The following is a 17,282-nucleotide window of genomic DNA, read 5'->3' on the forward strand; positions in this document are numbered from 1 at the left end:
AGGAGAAACATTGAAAACGAAGAGAGTTTTTGGATGCAGTGAAAGCAGACATTCTTCTAATATGTGTGACTGAGGTCCATATCCAGAAACGCTTTGTTCTCTCACCACTACTATTTTCAAAGGCCACGAAGATGATTAACGGGATTTTCATGAGTGTTTCTCCACTTAATAGTGTAGAAACTTTGTCAATCTACCTCTAGAACCGTAAAAAACACCTTAAAAACTAGTGTAAATTTAATTGAAGCCTTTTGAAATAGTGGAGGTGAAGCACAGAAGTGTTTGAGAGTACGAGCCTTAGGAAAACGCAAAAAGTCGAACCTGTTATAGAATGTTTACCTGCTGTGGCGACCTAGTTAACAGGAGCTGCTGAAACAAGGAATATGATCGTGAATAAACTGACGATGCGAATTACTGTGTTACAATTCTCCTAAGTTATGCAAAGTTTCTCGTCTTGTGGGTCTCTTTACATTAGCCACACGCGACAACAGACCTGAATACCAAGAAGCTGTGTTGGAACATTGGCAGTAAACGAGGCATACTGTGCATTGTATTTAATCAGTATCATTTGTTTGTTTTCGTCGAAGCAGTGTAGTAGCCAGTGGTCCCTTTAAACTTTCGTGTCAACTTGAGGTTTATTTATATTCCATAAACGCCTGACGCCCCGCATTTGTAGCCTAACTACTCCTGCGAAGCCTTTCATTCAAACGCAGGGAATGTTTTCTGTACGGCTTGTTTTTCCCAGGAGTAACGGCGCACTAATCGACTATTTATTGCTCTCGCCGCCAACACGATTTATCGCCGCTTTGTGGCTGCTTCCCTTTATACCTCGAGGGAACGGTGCGCTGGCGTTTTAAGTGTTGTGTCATGTTTTGTCGTATGCCGTGTGTCGTTCCTTCGCCAGTGTCCATCAGTGGAGTGTCCGTGGAATCTATAAGAGCCCCGTTGCTGTGGCCACCCGTCAACACTAGACACGTCATTGACTGTCTACTGACTGACCGACCATTCCATACTTCTTACTCTCCACCACCATTGATCTTGTAGCTGCCTTAGAACCAGACTCTTCTCACTCGTCGCCTGGCTTTCCCGCGTGACTGAGTAACATAATGGAATTTGTAAGAAGCCACTAGATCCTAATACTGGCTTTCTCATCCATAAATTTGTTCAATATTCTTATAAATATTTCTTGATTCAGCGCTAACAACCTGATTACTGAGTACGTTCCATTGATCTACTTTTAACCCCCTCAGTATTGAGACACATTTTTACCTTGATATTTGTGTAAGATTAGACCATTCTATTTACATTTGGAAGAGTCTGTGGACGTCAGAAAATTAATGGCCACAGTCTTCACTATTTTAATCCCCTACATAAGAATCTGAAGCCGTATAAAATCACCAAAGAGTAAGCAGAATGAATATGGAAACGCGTCATGGTATTGAATTTAATTTCATCTAACATGAACTCATTCTTTCATGAATTATATTTTTATCATGCTATTTTCTTTATTTTATTTATTTTGTCCTGCCATTCCTTTTCTCCTTTCGAAACCTCTACCTTCATTCTTTTGATCCTGTCTCACACTCAACTGTCCCTTCCCTGTTAGCCCCGCACACCCATCCCTTAGAACACCCCGGACACCCATCCTTTAGAACACCCCGGACACCCACCCAACCCTTATTCCAGCCATCAACAAGTGACCTTCACGCACCTGATAACTTTTGCTGTCACCAAGGCTTCATCTATATGCCTTTCCTTGACCTTATTCCTGCCTGGTCACGCAAGACTATTAAGGAAGGGAGCTTGTAGGGGCTTGTATAGAGCTTATTAGGCTGTTCCTTCCTCCGCCCATAGATCATGATTAGGTGTGTCTAGGTCTGTATCACGGAACTGTAGGGCGGTGTGTATGTTGAGAAGGTAGTCTGGTTCTTCTTAATCTCCTTTCACGTTTACTTCCTCTTGTTTTCTATGTAATTCAGTGTCCCAATGTGTCTTTCTACTGTTATCTCCTTCCTCTCTTACACATGAACGCGTACCTGTGTGTGTGTGTGTGTGTGTGTGTGTGTGTGTGTGTGTGTGTGTGTGTGTGTGTGTGTGTGTGTGTGTGTGTGTGTGTGTGTGTGTGTGTGTGTGTCGTGGTCCACCAAGCCACGTCCTAGTCGATCCTCCATCAGTCATCGATTCTTTGTATTATCCACACACACACACACACACACACACACACACACACACACACACACACACACACACACACACACACACACACACACACACACGGCCCGGTAGCTCAGTGGTTAGAGCGCTGGCTTCACAAGCCAGAGGACCGGGGTTCGATTCCCCGGCCGGGTGGAAATATTTGGGTGTGTCTCCTTTCACGTGTAGCCCCTGTTCACCTAGCAGTGAGTAGGTACGGGATGTAAATCGAGGAGTTGTGACCTTGTTGTCCCGGTGTGTGGTGTGTGCCTGGTCTCAGGCCTATCCCAAGATCGGAAATAATGAGCTCTGAGCTCGCTCCGTAGAGTAACGTCTGGCTGTCTCGTCAGAGACTGCAGCAGATCAAACAGTGAATTACACACTGGCTTCACAAGCCAGAGGACCGGTGTTCGATTCCCCGGCCGGGTGGAGATATTTGGGTGTATCTCCTTTCACGTGTAGCCCCTGTTCACCTAACAGTGAGTAGGTACGGGATGTAAATCGAGGAGTTGTGACCTTGTTGTCCCGGTGTGTGGTGTGTGCCTGGTCTCAGGCCTATCCAATGATCGGAAATAATGAGCTCTGAGCTCGCTCCGTAGGGTAACGTCTGACTGTCTCGTCAGAGACTGCAGCAGATCAAACAGTGAAACACACACACACACACACACACACACACACACACACACACACACACACACACACACACCCGGTAGCTCAGTGGTTAGAGCGCTGGTTTCACAAGCCAGAGGACCGGGGTTCGATTCCCCGGCCGGGTGGAGATATTTGGGTGTGTCTCCTTTCACGTGTAGCCCCTGTTCACCAAGCAGTGAGTAGGTACGGGATGTAAATCGAGGAGTTGTGACCTTGTTGTCCCGGTGTGTGTTGTGTGCCTGGTCTCAGGCCTATCCGAAGATCGGAAATAATGAGCTCTGAGCTCGTTCCGTAGGGTAACGTCTGGCTGTCTCGTCAGAGACTGCAGCAGATCAAACAGTGAAACACACACACACACACACACACAGTCAGTCAGTCAGGCTGGGAAGACAAAAACCCGAGTACCATTGTGAGTGAGTGGTGCGTGGTGGGCGTCTGCGTGGGTGAATGTGTGTGTGTGTGGATGGGTGTGGCGTGCGCGGAGACGTCTTTGGTACACGTCGACACGTGTACAAGATCGCCTGATACATATCGTAATACTAACTGTTGTGACGCGCCCTTTGTACTTATTATTCACCTCACCTAGCGAGGCACTGCCGTAGATATTACTCTCTATATATACAGAGCCTGCTGGAAATGCGTACTTTTCACCCTCTCTCCCTCCCTCTCCCTTTAGTGTGATACATAGAGACGAGGAGTTCTTGTTGCCAAGCCTTCCCGTCTCCCGTGCCTCGCCTCCCAGAATTCGTTGCCTTGGCTACCACGGCTCCTCCCTCACTGCCTCACTACCTGTTGCTGCCTCACCACTCATTTTTTTCTCTCTCTCTTCGTAATTATTCGCATACACATTTATTTTGATTTGATTATCCTCATTATGCCTCCCCAGGTGCTCATTATGTCCTTGTTAGTTATGTTTTGATTTATTTTCCTCGTGGAATTGCCCGCGTTCCCATCTCGGCACTCCTCTGTTTATTATTTTGGTTATTACGATGCTATATTTCTACCTATGTTGCACGACCTTTCTACGTTCCTGATTTTCTAAGTTTCCTACGCGTCCCATCTCAACACCTCTATTTATTATTGCGATGTCGTGTTTCGATCTACGCTGCACGACTTTACTACGTCCCCAATTTTCCAGGCTTTCCATCTTTCATCCTTCATCCATTCTTGTTGCCACGTGTTCTCTTGCCTGCCTTCCTGCTCTGCTTGCTCTTGGTGTTCCTTGGGTTACAATGAGATGCGGTGCGACACTAGTAGAAGCTGATAATACATGATGAAAGAATAAGTAGTAGCTGAGGTGTTACTTTATTACAAGCTGTGTTATACCAGAACTTCGGCCCACGCAGATGACACTGGAACAGACAGAAAGAAAAATACTGCTTGATAAGGCATAAAAAAATAGGGAGAAGGAAGGAGAAAGAGAAATGAGAGGACAAATAGATACGAAAAGCAATTATTCATGAAACCCAAGTAAGTGTGTAACGTTGCAAACAGACAGCCAGCCAGCCAGTCAGGGGAGGAAAGCAATAACCTAAGTGTGAGTGTGTGAGTGTGGTGCATTGGGGAGGTGGACGGGGGAGCAGTGAGCATAGTGCAGCGCTTAAGACTTCCAGTACTATAGCACTTATTTTTACCATGAATTTTGATATGGTTCAACGATTTTATCTACATTAGGAAGGGTCTATGGAAGTTAAAAGATTAATGGACAGAATTCTCACCATTGTAATCACCACATGAGTTTATGAAGTTGCATAAAATCGCCAAATGGTAAGCAGAGATATGAAAACGTGCCATGGTACTGAAGGATTTAACAATGTGGTGTGTGGTGTGGAGTAAAGGTGTGGAAGCCAGTGTACATGGCAGGGGCGGAAGGTTGAGTGACGCAGCATCTCAGTGACAAGGCGCGGTGATTCAGTGATTTCCGGTGCTTTAGAAGAATGTTTCACCGCTCCGGCATTCAAATATCTTCAGTGTCTATTGAACAGTGTGGTAAAAGTACATTCTAGTGGGTCTTTCATGTAAAACAACGCTTTATATTCCCTTTTGGTGCTATGCATTCTTTTTTCTCTGCATCACTGAGTCTGAGATCTAAAGTAGCGCTTCATCATTCCCTTCCTCAAGCGTTTCAATCTTAACTCCTTCAATACCAGAACGCATTTTTACCTTGAGACTTGTGTATGATTTGACCATTTTGTTTACATTACGAAGCGTCAATGAGGTCAGCAGATTGATGGCCAGAGTCTTCACTATTTTAATCCCACACATGAGTTTCTAAAGCTGTATAGAACCACCAGATAGTAAGCAGAAGGAATAATGAAATACGTCATGGTATTGAAGAGGTTAAACAAATTTTTTCCACCATCACTGATAAATTTTACACCAACTTTTCATACAGTCGCTTATAGTACTTCTCTAACCTTCAAATGAGGGGAGGAAGAAGAAAAACACTTACTCTCTTTTCCTTTCAGTTTACTTTGCCCGTTAAAGGTTAAGTAAAGGTTCATTACCAAAGCAGAAGCAAAGTATTTTTTTTAAGGTTTCGAATCGCCGTGGTATTAGTTTCTCAAGACGAAATGCACATAAACAGATGTCAAAATACTTTCCTAAAGGCTTCAAAACTTCACAATAATTTCTTTTGTCTAAACAGGAAACGCACTGGACTAAGATACCACCATGTTTTTCCGGAGATTCAGTAGTGCGCTGTAATACCGAAACCCCGCGAGATCCAATAACTGAGACCCGTGGAAGAGAAAGGAAAAAAAAAGAAACTCAAAGGTCATCGCGGTGAGTCACCAAGTCACTCGCTACGTGCGTGTTATTTAGGGTTAAGCGCTTTAGTACTGGGACGCATTTTTACCATGACTTTTTGTGTGATCAGACGATTTTATTTTGCATTAGGAAGGATCTATGGAGGTTAGAAGTTTAATGGCCAGAGTCTTCTCTATTTTAATCCCCAAAGAAGTTTCTGAAGCTGTATAAAATCGCCAAATAGTAAGCAGAATGAATATGAAAACGCGTCGTGGTACTGAAGAGGGTAAGCGTTGCATTGGATAGGTGTTGTATATACAAGGTTATACAGTAAGGAATCACACACACACACACACACACACACACACACACACACACACACACACACACACACACACACACACACACACACACACACACACACACACACACACACACTCGGGGAAAAGCAGATTAAAATAGAACAGATGAAGCAGGAACGAAAATTTAAGGTCAATAAGGAGAGCATTTGCCAAGTTACACGTTATCACATCAGTTTTTTATGTACGGATTTATGGCGTGTTTCCTCTGCGGTGCTGTGTTGATGCTCCAGAACCGCTGCGTGAATAGTCTGGCATGTGCTCACACAATGCAGTACGTGAGGCCTCGAGTGGAATGACGTGAAAGAAGCATCGTGGTTTGAGAGGAATGGCAAAAGTATGTTGGTATGCGTTACGGCAAAAACAATATACGTGTGTAAAATCGATAAATGGGGTGAAAATTAACAAAAAACCGAACTGCTCTGTGTATGTTGGTATTTGAAGAGCAAGGTGACTGACTGACATTTTTCCCTTTGCCTTATCGCACCATCTTTCACCTGTGTGTCCTCTCCAGTGATCAACTTAGCTCACACATGTTCTTGATCTAAAATGTTGTTGTTTTAACCTAAATTTCTATCTCTCCCGCGAAAATACGAGACGAAAAGGCAAATACAGCGTTTTTATTTCCACTGACCGCAAAAAAGTATCAATATCGCAGTAGAAACCCAGAATGTGAGGCGTGCAAGTCAGAGGAATGACTGGGCAGTGGTGTGCTGTTTGGACGATTACAATTAGGTTAAAAAGCGGGTCTTGGAAGGCTTCGTATTGCTGGTATGAGGCGGAACAAAAGGCACAGAGGGGGAGTGACGGCGCGGTAGTTTGAGGAGCCGTGGCGATCATTCTTCGGGATCTGTTGAATGGAGCGACACTTATGTATGAATACGAGGCAAGGAGGAGGTAAAATGCTGGACAGAGAAAGGCAGATAGATGGAGATAATGAGATCCTAGGGTGGTGGGGAACATAGCCCATCACTCCTACTTCCTCTTAGGTCAATGCTGAGTCACTACCCTTCGTCATCCTCTTCACTCCCCTCTTCACTCAAGCCCGCACTCTGAAACGCTTTGCTCTCTCATCACGACTATTTTCAAAGGCTACAGACATGATTAGCCGGGTTCAAAGAGTGTTTCTCCTGTTAATAACGTGAAGATCTTGTTAATCTGACACTAGAACTTTAAAAACACTCTTAACTACCCGTGTCACTTCAACTACAGCCCTTTGAATGTAGTTGAGGTCCGGCGCTTAAGTGTTTCTGAGTATGGTCCTTAAACATAATACTTTACCATGTCCGCTTACACCTTCACTGCACGCTTACCTTCCAAACTTTATCTATCCCCATTTCTTTTCACTTGGCTTTCCTCCTCGCTTTGCCCACACCTGTTTGTCACCACCACCATCCTCCCTTCCTCCATCCCTCCCTCTCCAGTTTATGCCCGCCACTTATCACTTGCCTTCCTCGCCAGGTTATCCTCGCCGCTTGTCACTTTCTCGCCTTCCTATAGTTTATTCTCAATCCTTTCTCACTTGCCTTGCTCCTCCCAGTTTATCTCCTCTACTTATCTTATGCGCTTCCACTTAATAATGATTTACTGGTTGTGTGTACCGTAGACACACACACACACACACACACACACACACACACACACACACACACACACACACACACACACACACACACACACACACACGGCTTTCCATGGTTCTCATATACCTTTTTCTTGTCTTTTCAACAGGAGGACAGTGGCAGTAGTAACATCAGCAGCAGAAGCAACAGCAGTAACAGCAGCAGTAGTGGTAGAAGTAGTAGTGTTATTACTAGTACCTCCAGCAGCAGCACTAGTACCAGTAATAGTTGTTATAGTAGTAGTAGAAGTAGTACTAGTAGTAGTGGTAGCAGCAGCAGCATCAGCAACAACAAAAGCATCAAAAGTGAAAACTCAAACAGGAGTATCAAAGTGGTGGAGGACGCCGCCGCCACCACAGCCGCCACCACTACCACGATCACCACGACTACCACCACCAGTACCTGCCTGCCGACCGATCACTACCACCACCACCACAGCACCACCAACACAACCAGCAGCAACAACAAGCAGACCACCACCACCACTACTACCACCACCAGCAGCACCAACAACCACGTCAGCCACCTCAGCCTCCACCACCATCACCACCACCACCACCACCATCGTCACCCATCGTTGTCTTCCTCTCCCTCGTCCACCCCGCCCCCATCCCTCTCCCCGCCCTCGTCCGCCAGCGGCCCACGCACTGACGACGAGCTCACCTCCCTCTCTTGGCTGCAGGACTCCAACCTTCTGCGAGGTGAGAGAGAGAGAGGAGAGAGAGAGAGAGAGAGAGAGAGAGAGAGAGAGAGAATGTTACAGGGGAATGAAATAACTCTTACACACTTTGGAATGTTAGAAATGTGATTGATGAGAGAGAGAGAGAGAGAGAGAGAGAGAGAGAGAGAGAGAGAGAGAGAGAGAGATTAATGTAAGTTAATCATAAGGCAACATGACCACAATTTCGTCATGAATAGATTGTTATTATTTTTTTTTTTTAACTTAGCCTTCTAATAGACGAAGATAGTTATAGGTCTTGTTGTTTTTAAGTTGCTGTTTCTAATATCTTTTTTTAAACTCGCCCAAGAACACTCGTACAGTGGTAGTGTTTACTGATGCAAGCAACACATCAGTGAGGACCACTACGCACTTGATCCCCTTATTGCGAGACACAACTCTGGAATTTCTTGCTTGCTTTTGTATTTCCAGTTTCCTGTGACTTAACTTCATTTAAGAGGGAGGTATCGAGACATTTATCCTTTCATTTCGGCCAAATCTCTCGGACATGCAAGGGGACTGGCAACTAAGTGGGGCTTTTTTATTGATTTTATATTCCCCTTGGCCAGTTTTCGCCTCTTACATTAAAAAGGACTTGTTACGTTACGAAGTTCCCGTGTTCATGTGTTCCCGAGCTCACTGCCAGCTTGTGTTAAGCAATAGTACTGGGTGACTGTTTGAACCAATCGCTCGAATAAGGTCCACGCCGCCACGTGCCAGTAGCAGTGCTCGTCACGGCGGCAACAGATAAGGGGCTGCTACTTCACTTCAATAGTACTGGTGGGATATGCTTTTATATCGGCTCATGGTCTCGCTTGGTTTTTTTAGTTTAGGTTTTACTGTCATTTTCTGTCATTTGGGCAACATTTATATAACTCATTTCTCCTATTAATTCTTTAAATGGTAATGGTTAGTTAATTTTATAGTATTGATATCAGGGATCTCTCTCGTATTGTTGTATATGCTCCACAGTAATGTGTTTAATGGAGGTAAAGGGGAACGCTGTCTCTGTTATGGATACGAGGAAAGGAAAGTAGAGGTTGTTCCAGGATAAGACAATATTCGATACTGGACTTGTTTATGCACGTATATGTAATTGTAGATCATTCAGAAAGTTTTCCTTGCTATCGACGACCATTCACTTCGAGACGTTACTGCAGACAAGCCATCAGTATGTAAGTTGTGTGCTACTCGTGGTCCTCACTTCATCTACGAACACATTTATGAACCAGGGAAGGTATTTAAAAACCATGGCATCATTACAAACTATATACTGTATCCATGTAGATGACTAGTCGACTTCTCATTAGTAGTTTTCTCACAGACGACAAACTCTTATTATCGAATCATTGTAACTAACGAAAGCCTCTGATGTTCCTTACCATTGTTATCACTGCTGATTATGCTTGAGATGTGAATGAAACCACTAAAACACCAGACACGAGCTTCAGAACACTAAGGAACTGACTAGAATATACACAAAAACACAGTAAAGACACTAATAATAGCCCGGACAATGCTTGCTGGTTGAGTGCATCCAGAGAGAGAGAAAAAAAAGAGAGAGGCAGGGGCGGGAGAAGTGTCGGGGGTAAGAATTAAGAGTTAAAAAGGGGGACGTAAGAGGGATCAAGGGTCTAAATTGTTTGCCCACTAAGGTACGGTCGCGTAGTTCACCTTACCACCTGTAATCACCGCCACTCGACCGGATCATTTGGCAATTAGTCGTGTGTGCGGTGATTAAGCGGAGGGGCTAATGATGGCGTGGGGGCGGGAGGAAGTGGAGGTGTGGGGAGGTAAGAAGGGAGGGGAGATTGGGGACGTGAATGGTCAGGGAGAGAGGTGGGGGGAAAGAGAGAGGAGGCACGTGTACAGGAGGGGTGAGAGAAGAGAGTGTTCTCCTCCTCCTCCTCCTCCTCCTCCTCCTCCTCCTCCTCCTCCTCCTCCTCCTCCTCCTCCTCCTCCTCCTGTCGTTATTTTTTTCTGTCTCGTATGGATGTTATTATTGTATATCATGAATTATGGGTGATTTTCCCTCCTGCCTTATTATTTTGGGAGAGAGAGAGAGAGAGAGAGAGAGAGAGAGAGAGAGAGAATATTACAAGGAAAGACAGTAATCCTAGAAAAGTGTGGAATGTTAAAATGTGATTGATGAGAGAGAGAGAGAGAGAGAGAGAGAGAGAGCAAAATAAGCGAATGATTGTTTGAGTGGAGTACGCAAGAATGAACAACACATATGTCTCAAATTAAGAATGTGACGAAAACTATGGATAGATATGAGTTAATGAATCAAATATCTAGACGAGTAATTGATGTGAACGAGTACAATGTGAGCAAACTGAATGGGTGAGTGAGTGAGTGAGTGAGTGAGTGAGTGAGCGAGCTAGTCTAAGTGTAAAACGGAAAGTACTGTCGATTTAGTGAGTACAGAAGTGACGTAACTGACAAGCATAATGAGTAACTTACATAACCGTATCTGTGAGTGAATCTAGAAGTGAACGGAACTTAAATTAATCAATAAAAAAGTGATGAAAATAGACAAGTGTGGTAGTGAAGCGTGAAAGAAGCGTGAGTGGATGGATAGGCTGGATGTGAAGCTTTTCCGGGGGTTGTGTGTAAGAATGAGTGAGTGTGTGAGAGTGTGAGTGATTGTCGTAATAAGGTGGTGTTCCCTTTGTCCCGCTGTAATGATTTAGTGTGCTGCGGTGGTGATGGCAGGCGGGAAGACTGACGAGAGAGAGAGAGAGAGAGAGAGAGAGGCTAAGGGAAAAGAAAGGAAGATAATAAAGTGAGAGAATAGGGAAATGGAAAAGGAGAGATAAAAACAGGAAAGGTAGAGAGAACAGTGAGGAGGAGGAAGAATTAAAACAGAAGTGCAGAGGAGGAGGAGGAGGAGGAGGAGAAGATCTGAAATAGGACGAGAGGATAATGGGAGGAAGAAGAGAAAGAGAGTCAGATGTAGGACGAGAGGGAAACGAGAGCGAGAAAGAGAAAGGAGGAAGAAAGACTGAGTAAGGTGAGAGAGGAAGAAGAGAGGAAAAAAAAAAACTAGAAGAGGTAGAACGAGAAGGAAATGAGGAAGAGAGAAAGAAGAGAAAGACAAGGAAGGAAGAAGGGAAACAATGATATCAAAAACATAGCAAGAGAAAAGTGAAGAGGAGATGGAAGAGAAAGAAATAGAGAGAGAGAGAGAGAGAGAGAGTATTATAAAAGGTAAGACGAGAGGATGGTAAGAAAAAGAGGAGGAGGATAGGAGGATAGGAAGGGTCCACAGGGAATAGGAGGAAAGTAGTTAGGGAGGACAAGGGAAGGTGTGATTAAAGAGGTTATCGTGAGTGTGTCGTTGTGAGGCAGCACTAATCACTAACTCGTAACACGTGTAGTAAACCAGTGTCACTCCCTTCCCCTCCTCTCTCTCTCTCTCTCTCTCTCTCTCTCTCTCTCTCTCTCTCTCTCTCTCTCTCTCTCTCTCTCTCTCTCTCTCTCTCTCTCTCTCTCTCTCTCTCTCTCTCTCTCGCAGGATTTTCCAGTGAGTGAGGCGTAATTTTTAGACCACCACGTTGCAGAGAGAAGAAAATTGACAGTAAAGTGAATTGATTCGTGTATTCTGAGCTTGTATAGTTGATTTCTTCCCAATGATTAGTTCAGATTAGGTTGAGTTGGTCGTAAAGGGAAGTATATGAAAGGAGGGGATTTTCCTGGGGCAAATTAGGGCTTCATGAAATAAATTGTATTGTGAGTATAATCGTATGTGTTAAAGATATCCATAGTGATTTAGAATTTTGCTATAGATTACTTGGTCAGGGTCTTTTCATCACTTACTCTTGCAATTAATGAGTGGATAAGTAAGTTAGATGATTTGATATGGAAATTACTTAACTAAATGAAAATAGTGTTGGTATAATCCGTGGTGTTAAGATGTACCCCGTAGATATTTTGAATTTAGCCGAAGAAAACATTGTCAGGGTCTTCTCGCCTCTTACTTGATAAATTAATAGATAAGTTAAGTTAGATTATTTGATATAGAAATTATTAAACTGATTGAAATAGTGTGGGTATAAACATTGATATTTAGAATTTTGCTAAAGAATACATTGTCAGGTTCTTCTCACCACCAGCTCAGTTTAGGGTCAATATTTCGTAGCAGTTTGCATTCCAGCGTTTGGCTTGACCTACACGCTCCTTGAACTTGGGGTTGTTTTGGAGAGTGGGAATGAACATTGGTCACGGAAACTGCCTCTTACGTGCGAACATTAGCCGGTATTTTTGGAATTTGTCGATTTTTTTTTTTTTTCCTGTTCTTGTTCTCGTTCCTTTTTTTTTTTTTTAAGTGTGATGTTGCTGTTGTCTCCTTTTCCTCTTCGTTTTTCCTGTTCTTGTTCTGGATGTGTGTAGTGTTTTCGTCATTTCATTTTACTGCAGTTATGTTTCTTTGTTTAGTAGTCTATTTATTTTGCCTAACAGTCTGCTTCTATATGTTCTGGTTCAAGAAAAATCGTTCATTTATTTATTTTTTTTTTTTTTTTTTATTTATTTTTTTTTTTTGTCCATCCTGCGGTCTGTTGGTGTGTTTGTTTAGTAATATTCACTAAGGGATGTGGAATACTGTACACCACCTTCGTTCCTTCCTTCTTCCCTCCCTCTCGTCTTCCATTCTTTCCTTCTAACCATCCCGTCTTCCCTCATTCCCTCATCTTCCTCTCTTCTTTCCCTTTTCCCTTCCTTCCTTCCTTCAGTCTTCCTTTTTTTCTTATCTCCCTCCTTCCCTCTCTCTCGTCTTCCCGCTCTCACTCCCTCCCTCCCATCCCTCTCATCTTCCTTTCCTCCCTCCTTCCCTCTCGTCTTCCTTTCCTCCCTCCTTCCCTCTCTTCTCTCCATGCCTCCCGCTCGTCTACCCTCCCTCTTTCCCTCCCTCCCTCCCTCCCTCCCTCTTTCTCTTCCCTCCATTCCTATCTCGACAACCCTTCCTCCCATCCTCTCGTCACCCCTCCTTAATTCCTGTTGTGCGTCGTAACAGTTGACAAGTTAGGGAAGCGTCGCCCAATATGATGGGGGGAAAAGTTAAGTTGTTGAGCAGATACTTCAACACGCAGGACATCGCAGGGGTCAGTTTGGTCTGTGTATATAAGGAAATGTATCAGAGTTAGTGTCAGTTATGTTGGTAGTTCCTTTTTGTTGTTGTAGGTGGTGGTGGTGGTTTTCGTCTTTGCATCTGCTCCTCCTCCTGCTCTTTTCTCGCTTCTCCTCCTCTTCCTCTTCCTCTTCCTCTTCCTCTTCCTCTTCCTCCTCCTCCTCCTCCTCCTCCTCCTCCTCCTCCTCCTCCTCCTCCTCCTCCTCCTCCTCCTCCTCCTCCTACTGATACTGCTCGTGCTTGTTTCTTGCTTCTCCTTTTTTCTTCTTCTTCTTCTTCTTCTTCTTCTTCTTCTTCTTCTTCTTCTTCTTCTTCTTCTTCTTCTTCTTCTTCTTCTTCTTCTTCTTCTTCTTCTTCTTCTTCTTCTTCTTCTTCTTCTTCTTCTTCTTCTTCTTCTTCTTCTTCTTCTTCTTCTTCTTCTTCTTCTTCTTCTTCTTCTTCTTCTTCTTCTTCTTCTTCTTCTTCTTCTTCTTCTTCTTCTTCTTCTTCTTCTTCTTCTTCTTCTTCTTCTTCTTCTTCTTCTTCTTCTTCTTCTTCTTCTTCTTCTTCTTCTTCTTCTTCTTCTTCTTCTTCTTCTTCTTCTTCTTCTTCTTCTTCTTCTTCTTCTTCTTCTTCTTCTTCTTCTTCTTCTTCTTCTTCTTCTTCTTCTTCTTCTTCTTCTTCTTCTTCTTCTTCTTCAATTTGAAACAGAACAGTACGAAGAACACACAAACATTAGAGAACGTGCGTGATTGTCTTTGTCAATTCGTTAAGACTCTGAGGTTGATGTGTTTCACCACCACCTCTTCCTCCTCCTCCTGAGCGCGTCTAAGTAGTGAGAGTTGGGTAGGAAGTTCTTGATTTACATTTGCAAGGGCTTGAGTGCAGCTCCTTGAAACTCGTCGTAAATTAGATCACCACGCCAAGTTTGTTTCCATCAGTATAATAAACGGCTCTTGTAGTAGTGTATTGTCATTCCCTGAAGAAAAAAGAAGTAAAAGCGTTAAAAAAGATAGAAAAACGAAACTTTAACTTTTTTCTATCTTTGTGTGTGTGTGTGTGTGTGTGTGTGTGGTGAAAAGCTGAATAAATTGTCTAGATGCGTATCACGGTTTTATAGGTAGGTATAAGAAGTGGCATTACGTGAATCTATGCAGGTAAAGGGAGTAAAGAAGTAAAGTTTTTGCTGCATAAGTTAGTAAGAGCAAGACAAGTTGGGGCTAAGGACAGTGTGTGTTAAGTTCAAACTCGTGTAACGTCGATTTTTTTTTTTTTTTTTTTCTGAACAGTTTTTCTGAACAGATCGTCACTGCCATCGAGCCACTTTCTTAATGCGTCACTGTCCTTATCCTAGTGTTTATACCTTCACTGTTTTTTTGTCTACGTAATGTTCATTGTAATTCTCCTGTACTTTGTCTAATCACTAGTTTTGTTTTGCCTTCCTGCTTTCTTATTTATTTCTTATTTATTTCTTATTTATTTATTCCATACTACTGTGTTTCGCTTATTTCTGCCATTCATCTTATGATTGTTTTTTTTTTTTTTCTATTTCTACTAGTTTTTGTTCGTATGTTCCTACAACCCCACCACTTTCCATACTTTTCTTGTAAATAACGCCCAAATTCAGAAATGCCTTGCTCTCTCACCTCGAGTTTTCCAAGGCCACAGAGACAACCAGCCATATTTTCAAGACAGTTTTTCCTCATAATAATCTGGAAATCTTGCAAGTCTATCACTAGAAACAAAAGTACGCTTAAAAAATACGCGTCTCTTCAAGTAGAGCTTTTGGAAAATAGTGATAGCGAAAGACCAAAGCGTTTCAGAATAGGAGCTCACATCTCTCACCACAATATGTTCTCTCCCGTGTTCATAATTCTCACTCAACCCTGTCACACCTCCCACGGCCTTCACAAGTCCTGCTAACCCACATACTAATGCCTCCTGGCCCATCCCTTCCCGTCTCTTTAACTACTTCCTCCTCATACTCTCGCGTCATTCTTGTCGAAGTTTTAAATAGTCCACCTAACATGTCTTCTTATACTCCGTTGCTCCTATCGAAACTTCAAATTATTTTTCTATTATAATAACTAATGAATTTGGTGCTTCAATATTCGTCCTTTATTTAGCTGGAGGTTATAACATTCCTAGTATTCGCTCGCTGCTTGAAAGACCCAAAAAATTCAGTAGAAATAGCCATCATTCCTCACTTTGCAAGGAGATTGTCAACTGCCAGACCCGAATGAGCTCCCATTTCTTATTTATGTTTATTTTGTTTATATTCGTCTAACTCGTCCTCCATTGTGCATTAGGGAAGGAAATGCAAAGGATACAATGACAATCTGCCGTCCTTTACACCTAAATTAGCTCTGTAACTTTAATATTCTTTTCTATCTTATTTCTACGATTTTGTCCTCGAGTCTCCTCCCTAGTGCATTAAAAAATCAAGTAAAGTATCCCTAACTTTACGTCCTCATGTATTCCTTTGCACCTGACCACCTGCTTCCTCCTCTCCACCAACCTGCCACACTTAAACTCCTATTCTCAAACTATTCTGTGCTTTCCACTATTTCAAGAGGTTATATTTATATTTGGACTAGTTTTTTCAACTTTTTCCTGTTCTAGAGGCAGATTGACGATGTTTCTTCAGTGTTAACTGGAGAAGCAGTCTTGAGAACCCCGCTAATCATCTCTTTGGACTCTAGAAAATGGTTGTAGTGAGAGAGCAAAGCGTTTCAAAATACAATCCTTTTTCTCTCCTTCGCTCTCATGCCACTCTCTTCCCGTCTTGTCCTTCACTCTCAAGGCTCCTTCCAGTGTACATCCACGTCCCTCAACTATGACGGACACGGACATAGACAGCTGTGTGTGTGTGTGTGTGTGTGTGTGTGTGTGTGTGTGTGTGTGTGTGTGTGTGTGTGTGTGTGTGTGTGTGTGTGTGTGTGTGTGTCCAATAATCCATGGTGTTCATAATTTATCGAAGCGGCGGGAACAAATGGTGTGTGTGTGTGTGTGTGTGTGTGTGTGTGTGTGTGTGTGTGTGTGTGTGTGTGTGTGTGTGTGTGTGTGTGTGTGTGTGGCAATGGCTACGTAGGCGTCCGTAGAAATATATGGTTACACACACACACACACACACACACACACATTGACTTCATATCTCTCTCTCTCTCTCTCTCTCTCTCTCTCTCTCTCTCTCTCTCTCTCTCTCTCTCTCTCTCTCTCTCTCTCTCTCTCTCTCTCTCTCTCTCTCTCTCTCTCTCTCTCTCTCTCTCTCTCTCTCTCTCTCTGGGTGGATCGCTTGGCATGTTTTGATGACACGGACAGCCGCCGCCAAACAGTCTTTGGCTAACGTAAGTAATATATGGGTGTAATTCATTATTTCAGAGTGCTGCCATGTCATAACCTAACGCTGGTAACCTCCAGGACATGTCAGTGAACTAACGCCTGCAGAAACTTAAAAACTAGAAGATGTCCAGAGACGGTGGTCCAAGAAAATTTAGGGATGCCAAGATTTGTCTTATAGTGAACGTCTTGCTCGGCTAAATTTGTATTCCATTAAGGGCAGGTTGATTAGAGCTTACCTTATTCTGGTGTTTAAGATTCTGAATGGTTATTGCCCTCATCTCAGTCATTTGTTTGTAAGAAATTTGATTAGGGGTATAAGAGGTCATTCTCTTAAGCTGTTTATTTCACGGTGTAACACTGACATTAGGGCTCGTTTCTTTTCAGTTAGAGTCATTGACATCTGGAATTCTCTACCTGAAAATGTTGTCTCAGCTCGTTCAGTAGAGGCCTTCAAACGTCTTCTTCACCCTGCTCTTGGTCCAAGGCTGTATGATTTTGATTAGTTTTGTAGTCTCTTCATCTGTGTTCTCGGTATTCTGCCAACT

At 43.2% G+C, this 17,282-nt stretch overlaps 1 protein-coding gene across 3 annotated transcripts in view; it reads left to right on the forward strand.

Annotated features, from left to right (window-relative positions):
- The window catches only part of LOC123517902 (forkhead box protein O1-like), a 74,126-nt gene that overhangs the window by 38,529 nt on the left and 18,315 nt on the right, over positions 1–17,282 (forward strand). For all 3 annotated transcript variants that reach the window (XM_045278360.1, XM_045278357.1, XM_045278358.1), the window contains exon 3: positions 7,680–8,271. In XM_045278360.1, the coding sequence (XP_045134295.1) occupies positions 7,680–8,271 (592 nt within the window). The remainder of the gene's footprint in view (positions 1–7,679; positions 8,272–17,282) is intronic.

This window comes from Portunus trituberculatus, chromosome 43 (assembly GCF_017591435.1).
Source record: "Portunus trituberculatus isolate SZX2019 chromosome 43, ASM1759143v1, whole genome shotgun sequence".
NCBI lineage: Eukaryota > Metazoa > Arthropoda > Malacostraca > Decapoda > Portunidae > Portunus > Portunus trituberculatus.